Source organism: Lepidochelys kempii, chromosome 6 (genome assembly GCF_965140265.1).
Source record: "Lepidochelys kempii isolate rLepKem1 chromosome 6, rLepKem1.hap2, whole genome shotgun sequence".
NCBI lineage: Eukaryota > Metazoa > Chordata > Testudines > Cheloniidae > Lepidochelys > Lepidochelys kempii.
This window is the reverse complement of record NC_133261.1, coordinates 71419491-71439408: the sequence shown is the minus strand read 5'-3', so window position 1 is coordinate 71439408 and position 19918 is coordinate 71419491. Positions and strand designations below refer to the sequence as shown.

Below are 19918 nucleotides of genomic sequence, written 5' to 3'. Positions count from 1 at the left end.
AACAACCCCACCCTGGGAACCTGGGGCTGAGACGCGCCCTACTTTTGCAGCCAGCGCAGAAGGCTCACCCCAGCTGGAGTAACTTTATCCCCTTTGCCTGGCAGCCCATCCCCAAACCCGGCACCCGCCCCTTGGCCCCGGTCCTTCCCCGGCCTCCAGCTGTTTGACTCGCACGTGCGCTCGCTTGGCCCTGCGCAGACTCCGCCCCCGACCTGCCCCCTTGAGCACTTGGAATCCCATGTAAGGGCAGAGCGAGGGCAGCGGCTTCAGCAGATGTTACTGAGCATGCTCATTAGGCGCCGAGCGGCACGTTGCGTCGAGGTGCGTGACTACGTCAGGGGTGACGTTAGTCCGGCCGGCTGGCGGCCGCGGCTGCCTAGGGATGGCGGGTGCGGATGGGGAAGGGGAGGTGCCGGCGCTGCGGACGGTGCGGAGGTGCCTGGCGGCATTCCCGGCGGAGGCCAGGGGTGAGCGCGAGCGAGCCGGGCCCTGATTGGCTGCCACCGGCCTGAGAGCGGGGGGGGGGCTGGGAGCTCCCTGGTGGCGCGGCCCCACCATCCCAAGGTCCCTGCGCAGGGAGAGGGGCGTGTCCTCGCCTCGCCTCACGGGGGCTTGAGAGGGTCGGGCTCTGTGGCGCCCGCAAGGCGAGGGAAGGGGAACCGCCCCGCCCCGCGCGGGGAAGGGGTTTGAGTCCCAGCGCGTGGCAGCTGCGGGGCTTGTCTGTCCCCCTCCCTTCACGCCAGTGCCCAGCGGACACGCTGGAGAAAGACCGTTAGTGAAGGACTCGGGGACCGTTGCGGTCCCTTCTAACCCCCTGGCTCTGTGAGGCTATGGACACCCCCTGGCCCGGTAGCGAAGGTGGGAGAGCCAGTAATAAACCTCCCCGAGCCCCCCCCGAGGTCTTGCAGCAAAATCAGGGAAGGCCAGACTTTACATTCCTGATGCCACCAAAGGTACAAACTTAGCAGAGAAGGACGTGGGGAGAACCACTTTGGGTCTTTGTCGTACTTTGTGGAGAAGCAAAGCAGTGCACAAATCCAACGGTTAAAAAAATCCGTTGCTGGTTACTGCTAAAGATCCAATGGCCCCATGTGGGAAACTTTGAAAAACATTGTGTTTAGAGATGGTTCTCCTATGTTCTGCCTTTGGTTTAGTGTAATCTCTAAAAATAAAATAAAAAAAAACTATAGATTTGTTTGCCAGCAGAGCATGTATTATATCTTTATTTGCATAGACAATAATGATTTTTAGGCTCCCAGTTTGCAAAATGGCCTTAAAGTCAGGTCTCTAAATTACATGTAGGAACCTAAATGAAAGTCATCTGATGAGAGGTGCTGAATGTTTCAGAAGGTGAGGCTATCTCTAGGCATCTTTGTTGTATGAGCCCCACCATTGGTGCTGTTTCCTTCTTTTAGTCTTTTGTCTGTATGAAGTATTATCATGTGGGAGATGAATCACAGCAACCAATAGTCCGAAACAAGTTGTGGCCAGTTGTGTGGCTTTGCATATGCTGAGTCTGACAGTGAAGACCACCTCATCAATATGTAGGGTTTTGACCCCTGGAGACTACAGGTTCCAGCATAGAGCATGACCAGTTCTAAGCTGGAGCACTGAATGTAGGGATGTGTAGTCTCCATGGTCCTGTCTACACTGGGAAAACTTTCTAACTTGTTTTAAAATTGATTAGTACAGTGTAGAGATGGCTTGAACTGCTTTCAAGACTTCTGTAAAATAGATTTTTTCTTTGTCTGGGCAGAGTTGGGACTGACGGAATCTGTGCCATACCTAGATAGCCTTTTGTCTCCGCTGGAATTTTATCGGGAATGGGTGTGTCCAAACAAACCATGTATAATTCAGAATGCCTTCGGTCACTGGCCAGCTCTGAAGAAGTGGACGTTAACTTATCTCAGGTAGGAATCCACTTTGAAGCTAGGCAGTAGCTCAGCTGAACATTACAAACCATCAGAAGAGAGCTTCTTGTTCGGTTTTTTAAATTATTGATAAGACTGGCTCAAATGAACCTGGAATCCTATGTGAAGACTTCTGTTGGGCATCCCAGCTGCAGCACCCAAAATTCAGAAGTTACTTTCTTCCCCCAACTACTGTACTATACTTAGTTCCATTAAAGGATATGGGAGATTTGTTTTTTGTGTGCCAGAACTTGTGTGTGGGGAGAGAGAGAGATAGGGAAATAGTATTTCCGAGCTTCTTGTTAAACAGGAGGAACGTGCAGAGTACCCCAGTCAGGGCTACAATAGATAGTGATGTCTTGGTTCCCCAGCAGAATCAGATTTTCACTAAAGCACTCATTCAGCACAAAGCAGTCAATGCTGCACACCTTGTGAACCTTGGTGCATGAGCAGAATCGTGCTGGCATTTCATCCTATTCTGATTGGGGTGGGTTTTCTGTGGCTGTAGGTTTGGCAGCATTGCCTCAATTGGCCCTGGTGGCATTAGTTATGATTATTAAAAAAACCCCCCCAAACCTAAGCACCTCTTGTTTTTAAAAAACAAAAGACAAACTAACAAAAAAAACCCAGGTGTGGACATGAAATAATTCAGTAATTGAAACTTCTGTGTCCAAGAGAGAGGATTTCTCAGTACATCCACACAGCAAATTGTGATTTTAAAAAATTGTCTAAAGTACATGTTTGTAGATTCCTCAATTGGCTCTGAACCTCAGATATATTTTGCAGGAAGGTAGCAGGCTCCAAGATGGTGAGTGTGGCAGTGACGCCAAATGGTTATGCTGATGCTGTTTATCAGGACCGGTTTGTCATGCCGGAGGAGCGGCACATGCTTTTCAGCAACTTCTTGGACATTGTGGAGAAGAAAGTGATCTCTCCAAGTGTGTTCTATGTGCAGAAGCAGTGTTCAAACCTGACTGAGGAGTTCCCTGAACTTTTAGGTGATGTGGAGCCCGAGGTACCGTGGATGAGTGAGGCACTTGGTAAACACCCCCTGCAATCAGTGAATACTTTATATAGCACTTTAAACTTCTGTGATGTTTACATGCCAGATATTTTTGTTATCTTTCTAATTGGCACAGGTTAGTATGGCTTTGTCAACTCAGGAAGGAGAGGGGTCGTAAAATAGCTTAACCTTGCCCTGTGGATTGGAGGACTCCAAAACAGTTTGCTTGCTTAGCAGGTTCATAGAGTGTGAAACTGTGCTATTGTATTAATATACATAATTTTCATCCACAAGTGGCAAAAAGGTTGGTGGCTTCCTGGGGCCCTGTCTACACTATTGTTCAGGGTGTTGCTACCACCTGTGGAGCTAAACTGATAGCAAAAGTGGATTTTTTTTTAAAGCCTATTATAGACAATACTCTAGAGTGCTGCGTTAATATTACCTTTCTGCCTCTTGTTGTGCGGTTGAAGGTGCTTGCTTATGGTAGTAAAGGATTATTCGTTACAGTCGACTTTCCTGCTAGAGCATAAGTCATTCCTTTTAATGTGGTTCTCCTGATCCCTTTGGGGTTTTGGTACATGAAGTGCTATTTTGTGATTTGAGCTATGTATTGGGGAACCAGGTCTCCAGAAAATGTGAGCTGAAGGTCAAAAGCACAGCCTTGGGGATGAATAATGCTCCATCAGTTAGTATGGTGTGTCTCTGCGACAGCCTTCAGTCTAGAAGGAGCTCCTAATTATTAGCTATTGGAGATCAAGGCTGACATATTTACTGAGGTGGGTGGAGAATATAAACAAACTGAGTAGGCAGAAAAATCTTCACCTGCAGCTCTTTAAACATAACATTCAAATTAATTTTCTGTTAAAAATCACTTCCTCTTCCTCCCCTTGCAGGAAAGAAGCCTGATGCTGTGAATTTCTGGCTTGGCGAGTCTGCTGCTGTGACATCCTGTGCGTAGCATATAATGCTGTCAGGTCTTGTATGTGCCCTCGGCTCAGATTTTGACATACTTGTTTTGAGGGGTAAGGTGGGTAGGTCTCTTTGTGAAATCCTAATGGATAGGTTGTACTTTAACTGTCGTCTTCATATGTAATGATCTTTCTTCCTACCCACCTTGACCCAGCACTTGACTGCTGTATCTGTATGTGCATCTGGCTTATTGTTTCAGGTGGAATACTGAGAGTTTCTGTCCTATAAATCTTGCACCTGGGTATAAAGTAAAGCAATCAAATTTCAGTCTCATGCTTCATAACTCAGGCTAATTGCTGTAAAGGTCAGGTAGGATTCTCCCTTCCCTAGTAGAACTTTGCACAATTAATAACATTATGGGTATTTTCCTCCTCTTCTGAAGTTTATTAGCAACTCCCATGCAGTATGTTGAATATTGGACTTGCTAGATCACTGGTCTGGGGTGGTATGGCAGCTCCTGTGTTTCTCTTTTTTTGTCCTAGCCATCTCCTTTCTGTGAAATTTTGAGTTTAGAGCAGAGCAGAAATGGATGGTTTAGTGGTGTAGTCATCAAATTTGAAATAGATTTACTCTCTGGAATCACAGTTTCAGTTCCTGGAATTGTTGACTCAGCCCTGTATTCTTCTGAGGTAGATTGAGTACCTTGCAATTTGCTCTGTGTGGCGGTATTTTGGATGAGACTTTTAAAAAATGAGGTAATGTCTGCTCTCCTTGGACACTGAAGATCTCAGGACATGTTCATAAGCGGAGACACTAGCCAAAATTCCTGCCTGCCCTCAAACTGTTGATCAGTGTGTTTCTGTGCAGGTTGCTTGCCAGGTTCCACCCCAGAAGTGACTGTTTTTCTGTATTGCTCTCTCTATGTTGCTGGTGAAGTAGTTTGGAATCCTTTTGGATGAAAAGTGCTGCATACATATGAAATATTATTTCATTATTATTTCTTTCTCCTCTGGCCACAAGAAGAAGAAGCAGCCTACCACTGCCAATAAGAGCTGTCACTTTCAGTTTGCTACAATTTGTGATGTGGTGCTTTTCTTCTTTCTCAATTTTAGTACATAAAGATCACTACGAGAACTTGTACTGTGTGATTTCTGGCGAGAAACATTTTCTACTGCATCCACCAAGTGACCGCCCCTTCATCCCCTATGGTACATGCTTGAGAGTGTGTATAAATGTGTAAAGAGAAGTGTCCAAATTAATGAAAGATAGAGACAGGAATAACGTTCTGATAACATTTTCAGTGTTACATTTTGCAATGTGAATAGAAATCTATTATCAAATACTTACTATTTGGAGTAGTAGAGATTTCTGTTCTTGGGGCTGGATCCTCAGCTGGTATAAATTATTGACTTCAGTGAAGTTACTCTGATTTATACCAGCTGAGGATCTGGCACCTGGATCTGTGCTCTAAGTGTCGGACTGGCTGGAATTCCTCCAGCTTTAGAATTATTAAAATATCTCCTCTGTGGTGAAGCTTACAGGATCCTCATGTGCAGTAGTTCTTGATTCCTTCTGCTGATTCTCTTTCTTTCTGGAAAAAAGCAGGGAAATTAAATACAAATATATACATTAACGAAAAATTAAAGTTACAAATGTAAATGCTGAAATCTAACAAAGAACACAATAAGGTTCTTATACTAACATTAGCTTGACCAGAATACCCATAGCTTTTATTTCCTATTTCTCTGTTACTTTTACAAGTATACATTTAACATAAATATTAATGTGCACAACATATGGTATATAAGATGGGCTATGTGAACCTGTTCACAAGAACCTTAATTATTTTTACTCCCTGACTTTTGAGCTTTTAGATTTGTAACTCTAATGAAGGATTAATACCAGTTTGTGTGTGTTGTTTTTATATATTATCATAATATCTAAAGATCAGCAAAAGTGCAATCAGCATTGGACTGCAGAATCAGAAAACCACATGTGCAGAAGCAATAAAAGAAGAGAAGCCCAGGTTTTCTAAAATGGCTGATAAGCCAAATAAGATAAAACTAGAAGTGAAAGGTTAGCCACAGGTCATTAAGAACTCCAATGAAAGCTCTCTTGGTAGAATGACCAAAGCAGAAAGGACAGAGAATAAGATAGGGGAGAAGTTGTGACTTGGAAAAGGGAAGTGGGATGGTAAGTGGAACAAAGTAGGATCAAGAGAAGGTAGGTGTATGTGTGTTGAGGAAAAGGAAAAAATAATTCATTTGAAGGAAGAGAGGACAGAGCCCTAGAAAAGGGAGGCATTGGAAAACATTGTGATAGAGGAGTGCGGAGCTGGTAATAGGGAGGACAGAAATTGAAGGACATGTGTCACGGAATGAACAAAGGGAAGAAGGAAGCAGAGGAAAGAGAACTGGAAATGGTGGTTGTGTGATGGTATCTTAATATTTGAGTCCATCTGTGAAAGTGTCATGTACTATGTCACTAAGGGTATGTCTACACTACGAAATTAGGTCGAATTTATAGAAGTCGTTTTTTTAGAAATCGGTTTTATATATTCGAGTGTGTGTGTCCCCACAGAAAATGCTCTAAGTGCATTAAGTGCATTAACTCGGCGGAGCGCTTCCACAGTACCGAGGCAAGCGTCGACTTCCGGAGCGTTGCACTGTGGGTAGCTATCCCACAGTTCCCGCAGTCTCCGCTGCCCATTGGAATTCTGGGTTGATATCCCAATGCCTGATGGGGCTAAAACATTGTCGCGGGTGGTTCTGGGTACATATCGTCAGGCCCCCGTTCCCTCCCTCCCTCCGTGAAAGCAAGGGCAGACAATCATTTCGCGCCTTTTTTCCTGAGTTACCTGTGCAGACGCCATACCATGGCAAGCATGGAGCCCGCTCAGGTAACCGTCACCCTATGTCTCCTGGGTGCTGGCAGACGCGGTACGGCATTGCTACACAGTAGCAGCAACCCCTTGCCTTGTGGCAGCAGACGGTACAGTACGACTGGTAGCCGTCATTGTCATGTCTCAGGTGCTCCTGGTCGCCTCTGTGAGGTCGATCAGGAGCGCCTGGGCAGACATGGGCGCAGGGACTAAATTTGGAGTGACTTGAGCAGGTCATTCTCTTTAGTCCTGCAGTCAGTCCTATTGAACTGTCTTATGGTGAGCGGGCAGGCGATACGGACTGCTAGCAGTCATACTGTACCATCTTCTGCCGAGCAGCCATGAGATGTGGATGGCATGCAGTCCTTCTGCACCGTCTGCTGCCAGCCAAAGATGTAAAAGATAGATGGAGTGGATCAAAACAAGAAATAGACCAGATTTGCTTCCCCCCCTCCCCTGTCTAGGGGACTCATTCTTCTAGATCACACTGCAGTCACTTACAGAGAAGGTGCAGCGAGGTAAATCTAGCCATGTATCAATCAGAGGCCAGGCTAACCTTCTTGTTCCAATAACGACAATAACTTAGGTGCACCATTTCTTATTGGAACCCTCCGTGAAGTCCTGCCTGAAATACTCCTTGATGTAAAGCCACCCCCTTTGTTGATTTTAGCTCCCTGAAGCCAACCCTGTAAGCGCCCCTCCCAGCGTCAGAGCAATGGCAAACAATCGGGCATCTGAGAGTGCTGTCCAGAGCACTCACAATGGAGCACTCTGATGGGGCTAAAACATTGTTGCGGGTGGTTCTGGGTACGTGTCGTCAGGCCCCCGTTCCCTCCCTCCCTCTGTGAAAGCAAGGGCAGACAATCGTTTTGCGCCTTTTTTCATGAGTTACCTGTGCAGACACCATACCACGGCAAGCATGGAGCCAGCTCAGGTAACCGTCACCCTATGTCTCCTGGGTGCTGGCAGACGCGGTACGGCTTTGCTGCACAGTAGCAGCAACCCATTGCCTTCTGGCAGCAGACGGTGCAATACGATTGGTAGTCGTCCTCGTCGTGTCCGAGGTGCTCCTGGCCACGTCGGCTGGGAGCGCCTGGGCAGACATGGGCGCAGGGACTAAATTTGGAGTGACTTGACCAGGTCATTCTCTTTAGTCCTGCAGTCAGTCCTATTGAACCGTCTTATGGTGAGCGGGCAGGCGATACGGACTGCTAGCAGTCGTACTGTACCATCTTCTGCCAGGCAGGCAAGAGATGAGGATTGCTAGCAGTCGTATTGTACCATCTTATGCCAGGCAGGCAAGAGATGAAGATGGCTAGCAGTCGTACTGTACCATCTTCTGCCAAGCAGCCATGAGCTGTGGATGGCATGCAGTCCATCTGCACCGTCTGCTGCCAGCCAAAGATGTAAAAGATAGATGGAATGGGTCAGAACAAGAAATAGACCAGATTTGTTTTGTACTCATTTTCCTCCTCCCCTGTCTAGATCACACTGCAGTCACTCACAGAGAAGGTGCAACGAGGTAAATCTAGCCATGTATCAATCAGAGGCCAGGCTAACCTCCTTGTTCCAATAACAACGATAACTTAGGTGCACCATTTCTTATTGGAACCCTCCGTGCAGTCCTGCCTGAAATACTCCTTGATGTACAGGCACACCCTTTGTTGATTTTAGCTCCCTGAAGCCAACCCTGTAAGCCGTGTCGTCAGTCGCCCCTCCCTCCGTCAGAGCAACGGCAGACAATCGTTCCGCGCCTTTTTTCTGTGCAGACGCCATACCAAGGCAAGCATGGAGGCCGCTGAGCTCATTTTGGCAATTAGGAGCACATCAACCACCACACGCATTATCCAGCAGTATATGCAGCACCAGAACATGGCAACGCGATACCGGGCGAGGAGGCGACGTCAGCGCGGTCCCGTGAGTGATCAGGACATGGACACAGATTTCTCTGAAAGCATGGGCCCTGACAATGCATGCATCATGGTGCTAATGGGGCAGGTTCATGCTGTGGAATGCCGATTCTGGGCTCGGGAAACAAGCACAGACTGGTGGGACCGCATAGTGTTGCAGGTCTGGGACGATTCCCAGTGGCTGCGAAACTTTCGCATGCGTAAGGGCACTTTCATGGAACTTTGTGACTTGCTTTCCCCTGCCCTGAAGCGCATGAATACCAGGATGAGAGCAGCCCTCACAGTTGAGAAGCGAGTGGCGATAACCCTGTGGAAGCTTGCAACGCCAGACAGCTACCGGTCAGTTGGGAATCAATTTGGAGTGGGCAAATCTACTGTGGGGGCTGCTGTTATGCAAGTAGCTCACGCAATCAAAGATCTGCTGATATCAAGGGTAGTGACCCTGGGAAATGTGCAGGTCATAGTGGATGGCTTTGCTGCAATGGGATTCCCTAACTGTGGTGGGGCCATAGACGGAACCCATATCCCTATCTTGGCACCGGAGCACCAAGCCGCCGAGTACATAAACCGCAAGGGGTACTTTTTGATAGTGCTGCAAGCTCTGGTGGATCACAAGGGACGTTTCACCAACATCAACGTGGGATGGCCGGGAAAGGTGCATGACGCTCGCATCTTCAGGAACTCTGGTCTGTTTCAAAAGCTGCAGGAAGGGACTTTATTCCCAGACCAGAAAATAACTGTTGGGGATGTTGAAATGCCTATATGTATCCTTGGGGACCCAGCCTACCCCTTAATGCCATGGCTCATGAAGCCGTACACAGGCAGCCTGGACAGTAGTCAGGAGCTGTTCAACTACAGGTTGAGCAAGTGCAGAATGGTGGTAGAATGTGCATTTGGACGTTTAAAGGCGCGCTGGCGCAGTTTACTGACTCGCTTAGACCTCAGCGAAACCAATATTCCCACTGTTATTACCGCTTGCTGTGTGCTCCACAATATCTGTGAGAGTAAGGGGGAGACGTTTATGGCGGGGTGGGAGGCTGAGGCAAATCGCCTAGCTGCTGGTTACGCGCAGCCAGACACCAGGGTGGTTAGAAGAGCACAGGAGGGCGCGGTACGCATCAGAGAAGCTTTGAAAACCAGTTTCATGACTGGCCAGGCTACGGTGTGAAAGTTCTGTTTGTTTCTCCTTGATGAAACCCCCCGCCCCTTGGTTCACTCTACTTCCCTGTAAGCTAACCACCCTCCCCTCCTCCCTTTAATCACCGCTTGCAGAGGCAATAAAGTCATTGCTGCTTCACAGTCATGCATTCGTTATTCATTCATCACACAAATAGGGAGATGACTACCAAGGTATCCCAGGAGGGGTGGTGGAGGAGGGAAGAAAAATGCCACACAGCACTTTAAGCACAGCACTTTAAAAGTTTACAACTTTAAAATTTATTGAATGACAGCCTTCTTTTTTTGGGGCAATCCTCTGTGGTGGAGTGGCTGGTTGGCCGGAGGCCCCCCCACCGCATTCTTGGGCGTCTGGGTGTGGAGGCTATGGAACTTGGGGAGGAGGGCGGTTGGTTACAGAGGGGCTGCAGTGGCAGTCTGTGCTCCAGCTGCCTTTGCTGCAGCTCAACCATACACTGGAGCATTCTGGTTTGGTCCTCCAGCAGCCTCAGCATTGAATCCTGCCTCCTCTCATCACGCTGCCGCCACATTTGAGCTTCAGCCCTCTCTTCAGCCCGCCACTTACTCTCTTCAGCCCTCCACCTCTCCTCCCGGTCATTTTGTGCTTTCCTGCACTCTGACATTATTTGCCTCCACGCATTCGTCTGTGCTCTGTCAGTGTGGGAGGACAGCATGAGCTCGGAGAACATTTCATCGCGAGTGCGTTTTTCTTTCTTTCTAAGCTTCACTAGCCTCTGGGAAGGAGAAGATCCTGTGATCATTGAAACACATGCAGCTGGTGGAGAAAAAAAAAAGGGACAGCGGTATTTAAAAAGACACATTTTATAAAACAGTCGCTACACTCTTTCAGGGTAAACCTTGCTGTTAACATTACATACATAGCACATGTGCTTTCGTTACAAGGTCGCATTTTGCCTCCTCCCACCGCGTGACTACCCCCTCAACCTTCCCCCCTCCCTGTGGCTAACAGCGGGGAACATTTCTGTTCAGCCACAGGCAAACAGCCCAGCAGGAACGGGCACCTCTGAGTGTCCCTGAAGAAAAGCACTCTATTTCAACCAGGTGACCATGAATTATATCTCACTCTCCTGAGGATAATACAGAGAGATAAAGAACGGATTTTGGTTGAATGCCAGCAAACATACACTGCAATGCTTTGTTCTACAGTGATTCCCGAGTATGTGTTACTGGCCTGGAGTGATAAAGTGTCCTACCATGAAGGACGAAATAAGGCTGCCCTCCCCAGAAACCTTTTGCAAAGGCTTTAGGACTACATCTAGGAGAACCGCAAATGCCAGGGCAAAGTAATCCTTTCACATGCTTGCTTTTAAACCATGTATAGCATTTTAAAAGGTACACTGACCAGAGGTCCCTTCTCCGCCTGCTGGGTCCAGGAGGCAGCCTTGGGTGGGTTCGGGGGGTACTGGCTCCAGGTCTAGGGTGAGAAACAGTTCCTGGCTGTCGGGAAAACCGGTTTCTCCGCTTGCTTGCTGTGAGCTATCTACAACCTCCTCCTCCTCATCATCTTCTTCGTCCCCAAAACCTGCTTCCGTATTGCCTCCATCTCCATTGAAGGAGTCAAACAACACGGCTGGGGTAGTGGTGGCTGAACCCCCTAAAATGGCATGCAGCTCATCATAGAAGCGGCATGTTTGGGGCTCTGACCCAGAGCGGCTGTTCGCCTCTCTGGTTTTCTGGTAGGCTTGCCTCAGCTCCTTCAGTTTCACGCGGCACTGCTTCGGGTCCCTGTTATGGCCTCTGTCCTTCATGCCCTGGGAGATTTTCACAAAGGTTTTGGCATTTCGAAAACTGGAACGGAGTTCTGATAGCACGGATTCCTCTCCGCAAACAGCGATCAGATCCCGTACCTCCCGTTCGGTCAATGCTGGAGCTCTTTTGCGATTCTGGGACTCCATCATGGTCACCTGTGCTGATGAGCTCTGCATGGTCACCTGCAGCTTGCCACGCTGGCCAAACAGGAAATGAGATTCAAAAGTTTGCGGTTCTTTTCCTGTCTACCTGGCCAGTGCATCTGAGTTGAGAGTGCTGTCCAGAGCGGTCAGAATGGAGCACTCTGGGATAGCTCCCGGAGGCCAATACCATTGAATTGTGTCCACAGTACCCCAAATTCGAGCCGGGAACGTCGATTTAAGCGCTAATCCACTTGTCGGGGTGGAGTAAGGAAATCGATTTTAAGAGCCCTTTAAGTCGAAATAAAGGGCTTCACTGTGTGGACGGGTGCAGGTTTAAATCGATTTAATGTTGCTAAATTCGACCTAAAGTCCTAGTGTAGACCAGGGCTAAGACTCTGTATTTATTATTGAGATTAATGCCATTTAACCTTTTCCATGCTCTACACTTTCAGAGCTCTACCTGCCTGCGACGTATTGCATATCAGAAGATGGTTCGTTTCAGGTTGTGGATGAAAAGGCTGCAGACAAGGTACTTATGACATCTTTGTATTAAAAGAACACCATCAACTTGTCAACCTGTCAATTTAAAAAAAAATTAGTCAAAAGTAGTTTCAGGTATTCCACTGTGCCCTGTGACCCCTTGCAAGTTTCTGTGGTTATTATTTGAGTATGTCCTGTTTCTAAGATGCCTCTCTAACTGCAAACTGGGAACTATTGAAATCAATAGCTGTTAAAGGAATAGCCTTTCAAAATAATGTCTTCTGTGCGCTGAACACAAACAGGTCCATTAAAAGTCTTTTTAAATAATACCAGATAAAGGAATTTAGCTCATCAAGGGTGAATTTCACTGCTGTGCATACATTGTGTTGGCCCTCTGCAGAGGGGTGAATTTCATCCTAGAAAAAATGTTCTGGTGCTATAAACATAGTAGTTATCTTTATAAACCATTTTTATTCATAGTGGTAATTATTATTTGGTCAGAATGATTGAAAGGAGACACCATACAAAATTATATACAAATACTAGATCCCTGTCCCAAAGAGGGGAAGTATGGCCCAGTGCCCAGGGTGTTAGCCTGGGATTGGGGGGCTTGGGTCAGTTTCCTGTTCCACCATAGACATTCTATGTGACCTTGGGGAAGTCACTCAGCCTCTTTGCACCTCAGTTCTTCAGCTGTAAATTGAGGATAGTAATACTTCAGTAGTAATACACAGAGGTGTTGAGGGAAAATATGTGAAAGATTAGGAAGTGTTTAGATATCCTGGTAATGCAGGCTAATAAGTACATAGAGCTTACAATTCAATTTTAGACATGATGAAAAGGAGGATAAGAAGGGATAAAGATTGCAGTTATAAAATTATACAGTTGCTCTAAATTCATAGATTTTTAAGGCCAAAAGGCACTATTGTAATCATGTAGTCTGACCTCCTACACATCGCAGGCCACAGAACTTCACCAAGTCCATCCTGTAATAGAACCATGACCTCTGGTTGAGTTAGTGAAGTCCTCAAATCATGATTTAAAGACTTCAAATTACAGCGAATCCACGATTTACTCTAGTTTAAATCACCAAGTGAGACATGATGTCCCATGCTGCAGAGGAAGGCGAAAAACCCCCAGAGTCTTTGCCAATCTGAGCTGGGGGAGAAATTCCTTCCCGACCCCAAATATGGCAGTCATCTGAACTCTGAGTATGTCGACAAGACCCACCAACGAGTCTCCTGGGAAGAATTCTCTGTAGTAACTCAGATCCTACCCCATCTAACATCCCATCACAGGCCATTGGGTATATTTACCGCTAATAGTCAAAGATCAATTAATTGCCAAAATTAGGCTATCCCATCATACCATCTCCTCCATAAACTTATCAAGCTTAGTCTTGAAGCCAGATACGTCTTTTGCCCCCACTACTCCCCTTGGAAGGCTGTTCCAGAACTTCACTCCTCTGAAGGTTAGAAACCTTTGTCTAATTTCAAGTCTAAACTTCCTGGTGGCCAGTTTATATCCATTGTTCTTGTGTCCACATTGGTACTGAGCTTAAATAATTCCTCTCCTTCCCTGGTATTTATCCCTCTGATATATTTATAGGGAGCAATCATATCTCCCCTCAGTCTTCTTTTGGTTAGGCTAAACAAGCCAAGCTCTTTGAGTCTCTTTTCATAAGCCAGGTTTTCCATTCCTCGGATCATCCTAGTAGCCCTTCTCTGTACCTGTTCCCGTTTGAATTCATCCTTCTTAAACATGGGAGACCAGAACGCACACACTATTCCAGATGAGGTCTCACCAGTGCCTTGTAAAGCAGTACTAACACCTCCTTATCTCTACTGGAAATACCTCGCCTGATGCATCCCAAGACTGCATTAGGTTTTTTCATAGCATATCACATTGGAGGCTCATAGTCATTCTGTGATCGATCAATACTCCGAGGCCCTTCTTCTCCCCTGTTACTTCCAAGTGATGCATCCCCAGCTTATAACAGATTTTTTTGTTATTAATCCCTAAATGCATGACCTTGCACTTCTCACTATTAAATTGCATCCTATTACTATTACTCTAGTTTACAAGGTCATCCAGATCTTCCTGTATGATATCCCCATCCTTCTCTGTATTGGCAATACCTCCCAGCTTTGTGTCATTGGCAAACTTTATTAGCACATTCCCACTTTTTGTGCCAACGTCAGTAATAAAATGATTAAATAAGATTGGTCCCAAAACCGATCCCTGAGGAACTCCACTAGTAACCTCTTCCAGCCTGACAGTTCACCTTTCAGTGTGACCTGTCGTAGTCTCTCCTTTAATCAGTTCTTTTTCCACCTTTCAATTTTCATATTGATCCCCATCTTTTCCAATTTAGCTAATAATCCCCCATGTGGAACCGTATCAAATGCAGTGGATCTAATTTATCTCAATTTCAGTAAGGCATTTCCTTTGTCTAAAAAATCAGTTACTTTCTCAAAGAACGAGATCAGGTTGATTTGGCATGATCCACCTTTTGTAAAACCATGTTGTATTTTGTCCCAATTATCATTGACCTCAATGTCCTTAACTACTTTCTCCTTCAGAATTTTTTCCAAGACCTTGCATACTACAGCTGTCAAACTAACAGGCCTGTAGTTACCCGAATTGCTTTTTTTTCCCTTTCTTAAAAAGGAACTATGTTAGCAATTCTCCAGTCATACGGTACAACCCCTGAGTTTACAGATTAATAAAAAATTCTTACTAATGGGCTTGCAATTTCGTTCCTTATTCACCTTTCAGTTCTCATATTAATCCCCATCTTCTAATACTTTAATTTCCCATGTAGAACTGTATCAAATGCCTTACTGAAATCCATAAAGATTAGATCTGCATTTCCTTTGGCTAAAAAAATCAGTTATCTTCTCAAAGAAAGACATCAGGTTGGTCTGGCACTATCTACCTTTTGTAAAACCGTGATGTATTTTATCCCAATTGCTGTTTACCTCTGTGTCTTTAACTATCTTTCAAAATTTGTTCCAAGACCTTGCATTCAATTTAGGTTAAACTAATAAGCCTATAATTTTTAAGAAAGGGGAAAGAGTGATCTGGGAAACAAGTGACATATTACCAATTCTCCAATCGTAGGGTACAAGCCCCAATCTTACATATTCATTAAAAATACTTGTCATTGGTCCTGCAATTTTATATGTCAACCTCCCTTCAAGAATATTAAAGGAACTATCTGAGACCCCTGATTTGGTCCCATTAAGCTGATTGAGTTTAACTTCCACCACAGATGTGGTAATTTCTACTTCCATATCCTTGTTTCCATTAGCCACCCTGGCACTACTCCTAAACTCCTCGTTTCCCACAAAAATCTGAGGCACAGTATTCATTTAGGTGTTGGGCCATGCCTAGATTATCTCTAATCTCCACCCCATCCTCAGTGTTTAGAGGTCCCACTTCTTTCCTCGATTTTGGCATATGTGTATCACCCAAAAACTGTAGGTTACCCAAGCTCAACTTATCTTCTGCTTTTGTTGGCCTTCATACTTCCTACCAATAGGCTAACCATGTCTGTCTTCATTCAGCAATCCTTCAGGTACGCTCTTTTTTCCCCCCATCCATTTTCTATCCCAGGTCCATTCCCTGCCATGTAACCTCTGTCACAAACAATCAGATCCCTTTTCCTATGCCCTAAACAGAGTCTGCAGTTAGTACTTGGTAAATGTAAGGATCCAACACCATATCTTATAGAAAGGAGGATTCTTGTAATATGGTAAAGTGGATTTTACAGGATTTACAACTATATATTTTCTAGTACATTTTATTACAAGTTCAGTAAGTGAATTTTTTGTTTAACAACTCCATTTTCTGGGGGACCCTAACATTTTATATCTTGTTAAATGCTGCACGTACAACATACTCTTCTCCTTGCAGGTTCCATGGATTCCACTGGATCCTTTAAATCCAGATCTTGAACAATACCCAGAGTATGCCCAGGCAAGGCCTTTGCGGTGCACAGTGAAAGCTGGTGAGATGTTGTACCTCCCTTCTCTCTGGTTTCATCATGTTAAGCAGTCACATGGTTGTATAGCAGGTAAGAAGAGTTGTTAGTGACAAACATATTTTCAATCCATGATGGCATAGTCCATTTTCTCCATCAAAACATGGTTGAGTACAAGGGCACTTTCACAGTCTTTTCTTCTTTATCCCTGGTAGAGTTAGCCATCTTGGCACATGACTATAGTGTTACCTACTTGCAAAGACTATTCTGATAATATTTTATATAGAATTGCAAAAGAATGTAGTGAAATGGATGAACAAGGTAGGAAAAATCAGCTAGTCCTTGAGGCTGCAGAGAGAGAGCCAAACACAGCCACCCCTGTAGTAGTTTGTTTTGTTAGAGAGCGCTAAGCAGGTTATTTGATTGCTGGCTGCAAATTGGCTGACTGTACACCATAGGCAAAGAAACTGCACAAGGAAGTTTGGATTTTTAGTGTCTGTTATTATCAGACCAGTAAAAATGAGTCTTTATTGCATAAAAGAAAACCAAACAAATGTACAAGTTACTTCTTGTCTCTGCCTTTTAACAAAAATCTCCTCGTGTGTGTGTGTGTGTCTGTCTCTCTCCCCTCCCCCCACCACCCGCTTAGAGAGCTCCAGACTTTCAAACCTTTCTACTCTTCTACGCCTAAACCATTACTGTCTGTATTGCAGGATGCAAGGAAGGGCTTTACTGTATCTATTCTGCCAAAGCAACTCTTTCCATGCAGAGAAAAAATAAGTAACAGATGAGTGTTGAATAACATCAACCTAGTTATGAAAGCAAATATATAACACCGCTTGCAGATATTGGAGGCATTTATTTTAGTACTTGCCATAGCATGGTAAAAAGATGTATTAATTTTCATTTTAATTAAGAGGCAAAATTAAAACACTTTCCATATGATCACCAAGGCAAAATGGTGGGTTAGTGCACCATCCTTTAAAAACTGTGGGGAGAGAGAGGTTCAAATCTAGAGTAGGTCATAAATTAAAATGAATTTGTATTCTTGGCCTAGATCATAGCGCACATTTTCTGTTTCTAAACGTTTTGAAAGTCTGCTCAGGAGAGTCCCAGGACTGTTGTTTTGGGGGTTAATGTGAGTAAGGACTGAGGTGCATTGGCAGAGTTTATGTAACAGATGCTGACTCACTGCCTGCCTGCATTATGCTTGGCTCTAGTCAGAGGTGGGATTCTTTTAAAGTTCATCCAGTTTTGAGAAATGAGTGCCTGCATTACCTTCTAAAGCAGCATGTGAATATGGCCAAAAGGCATTTCTAACACCAGACAATAACAATTTTCCTATCTCTTGTCTCCTCAGTGAATTATTGGTATGACATGGAATATGACCTGAAGTACAGCTACTATCAACTTCTAGATTCTCTCTCAAAAGCTGTGACACTGGTGTAGCTGATTCTGGGGACTCAGTCATAAACCTTTCTAATGTGACTGAATTATATGCGTCTGCCTGGAGTACGAATATGCTTGAGTTAGAAGAACTAAACATTAAATTATCCTCAACAAATGTCAGTCAGAGGATATTTGTCTTGCTTGCCTTTGGAGATGGTATCATGCGGGCGTTAAGTGAAATTCCAACCCAAATGGCTATCTTTTTTGGCTTGACAGGAGAGGGCTTGTTGACATTTCAAAGCCTTCATGCTTAGCCTCAGATGCCTCAAGGAAGGCAGAATTTTAGTGGAGCCACTGCAGGTTTTGGAAACCTCAAAAATGTAAACCATGTGTGTTCCTTTCCCTTTGCTAGATTCTTTAGAGCAGTGGTTTTAAAACTGTGGGTCGCAACCCAGTACTGGGTCATGGAATGTAAGGCACTGGGTTGTGACCGCTCTGGTCAGCACTGCTGACCGGGCTGTCAAAAGTCCTGTCAGCGGTGCTGCCCGGCTAAGGCAGGCTAGTCCCTACCTGTTCTGACATGGCGCTGTGTCACGGAAGCGGCCAACAGCAGGTCCGCCTCATAGGTGGGGGGGCGGGGCCTCAACGTGCTGCCCGAGCACTGGCTCCGCACTCCCATTGGCTGGTAACCAGCCAATGGGAGCTGGAGGCGGGGGTGGGCGGCGCCTGTGGGCAAGAGCTGCGTGGAGCCAAATGTGCGCCTCCACGTAGGAGCCAGACCTGCTGCTGGCCGCTTCCAGGGTGCAGCGCGGTCTGCGGTGCCAGGACAGGTGCCTGCCTCTGCAGCCTGGCTGCCCCGCTGACCGGGAGCTGCCAGACGTAAGCCTGTGCCCCATCCCCTTCCCCAGCCCTGAGCCCCCCTGAAATCTGGAGCCCCCTCCTGAACCCCAAGCCCCTCATGCCTGGCTCCACCCCAGAGCCTGCACCCCCAGCCCGGAGCCCCCTCCCACACCCTGAACTCCTCATTCCTGGCCCCACCCCTCATCCCCAGCTCCGTTGGGTCGCAGGTATCAACAATTTTCTTCAACTGGTTCACCAGAAAAAAGTTTGAAAACCACTGGTTTTAGAGAACATGCAAAGCTATAGCCCACAGTCCAATTTGGTAACTGGCAAAGTAATGAGGCAAAACCAGCTCTGCAATAACAGCGTAATCATCAGCCCAAGACTCCCATTCATTGAGATAACTCCCATTCATTATGAGACAATACTTTCTGAGTTTTAATTCACTGTGTTCAGTGGCTGTGTGTAATGCTTTGAGAATTCAGAATACAAATTGTGCAATAAAATATCCGTGTTTATAAGCTTATTTCTATACTAGCTATGGGAACCCTCAAATGATACGGGGAAGGGGAGTGATCAGGAAATCATGATACAATTGTGATTATTTTCCATGTAAAAACATATCTACATTTCATTGTGCAGATTGCCAACGGTTGTGTGCGGCTTTTTGTAGTTGTACCTTCCCACATTCTTAGTGGCGATTTAAAGGTTGCTTTTCTGAGTTCATAATAACTGAGAATCAAATCCCGTCTATTCCCATCAACAGAAAATTCCACTTGCTAAAGCCCATTTACCATAATCTTTGACTTTTCTAATGAAATTTTGCAATTCTATGGCTTGTGTTATGGAGGTTAGACTGAATAATTGTGCCTCTGTCCTTAAAATGTATGAAATACATGGTCGATGAGTTGTGTGAACCATGGGCCTGATTCTGCACCCATTCCATGAATATTTTCATTGAACTCAGTGAAACTACTCATCTGAGTATAGAACTGCAGGATTGGGTACCATGATATGGGACCCAACAGATATGTCCAGCAGTATTGTTAATATATAAAATGCCAAATGTAATTTATTACAGATCTTCAAAGGTACATACAAGCATTACTCTACCAGGGCTTAGTGGGAGAAACTTGTATTCATATATTATTAGTCAGGAAAATGCGCAGAAACTTTAGACAGTACTGGTTATTGCAAGAAAAATCCTTTCAAAAGAAACAAATGAATTTTGAGTCTAAACCTATTTTTCAAATGTAGCTCCTGTTCAACAGTTACTGAAAACTAGAGATGGACTCAAGAGACAGAATTCAAATTCATAATTGGATTAGAATCTGTTTGGGGTATTCAGGCTTATTTGGATTCAGTGTACCTTAATAGAGCCCAAGCCATGAATTTCCAGATTAGTTCTATGTTCAGATCTAAATTTCCCCAAAGTCTGGAGAGAAGATGCGGTTTGGAACTGTTTTTATAGTTTGGCCCCATATATATGAAACACTGTCGGTTCCCAAGGACTTTTATTCAT

At 45.3% G+C, this 19918-nt stretch overlaps 2 protein-coding genes across 2 annotated transcripts; one reads left to right on the top strand and one right to left on the bottom strand.

Annotated features, from left to right (window-relative positions):
- The first annotated feature begins 349 nt into the window (after positions 1-349).
- Positions 350-18902, top strand: JMJD7 (jumonji domain containing 7). Its single transcript, XM_073348676.1, has 8 exons — positions 350-467; positions 1757-1910; positions 2697-2950; positions 3807-3863; positions 4935-5030; positions 12155-12231; positions 16101-16260; positions 17528-18902. Exons 1-8 carry the CDS (start codon positions 383-385, stop codon positions 17614-17616), a joined length of 972 nt encoding a protein of 323 aa, XP_073204777.1. The 5' UTR covers positions 350-382; the 3' UTR covers positions 17617-18902.
- Positions 10024-12015, bottom strand: LOC140913867 (uncharacterized). Its single transcript, XM_073350678.1, has 2 exons — positions 11153-12015; positions 10024-10564 (listed from the first exon to the last, which is right to left on the bottom strand). Exons 1-2 carry the CDS (start codon positions 11733-11735, stop codon positions 10044-10046), a joined length of 1104 nt encoding a protein of 367 aa, XP_073206779.1. The 5' UTR covers positions 11736-12015; the 3' UTR covers positions 10024-10043.
- Positions 18903-19918: the final 1016 nt, after the last annotated feature.

Excerpts from the sequence above, each read along its gene's own strand:
- LOC140913867 (XM_073350678.1), bottom strand. The coding sequence starts at position 11,735 with ATGCAGAGCTCATCAGCACAGGTGACCATGATGGAGTCCCAGAATCGC. Across the intron at positions 10,565-11,152 it reads AGGCGGAGAAGGGACCTCTG|CTGCATGTGTTTCAATGATC; the intron begins GTCAGTGTACCT and ends TTTCTCCACCAG.
- JMJD7 (XM_073348676.1), top strand. The coding sequence starts at position 383 with ATGGCGGGTGCGGATGGGGAAGGGGAGGTGCCGGCGCTGCGGACGGTG. Across the intron at positions 2,951-3,806 it reads GTGGATGAGTGAGGCACTTG|GAAAGAAGCCTGATGCTGTG; the intron begins GTAAACACCCCC and ends CTCCCCTTGCAG. Across the intron at positions 12,232-16,100 it reads ATGAAAAGGCTGCAGACAAG|GTTCCATGGATTCCACTGGA; the intron begins GTACTTATGACA and ends TTCTCCTTGCAG.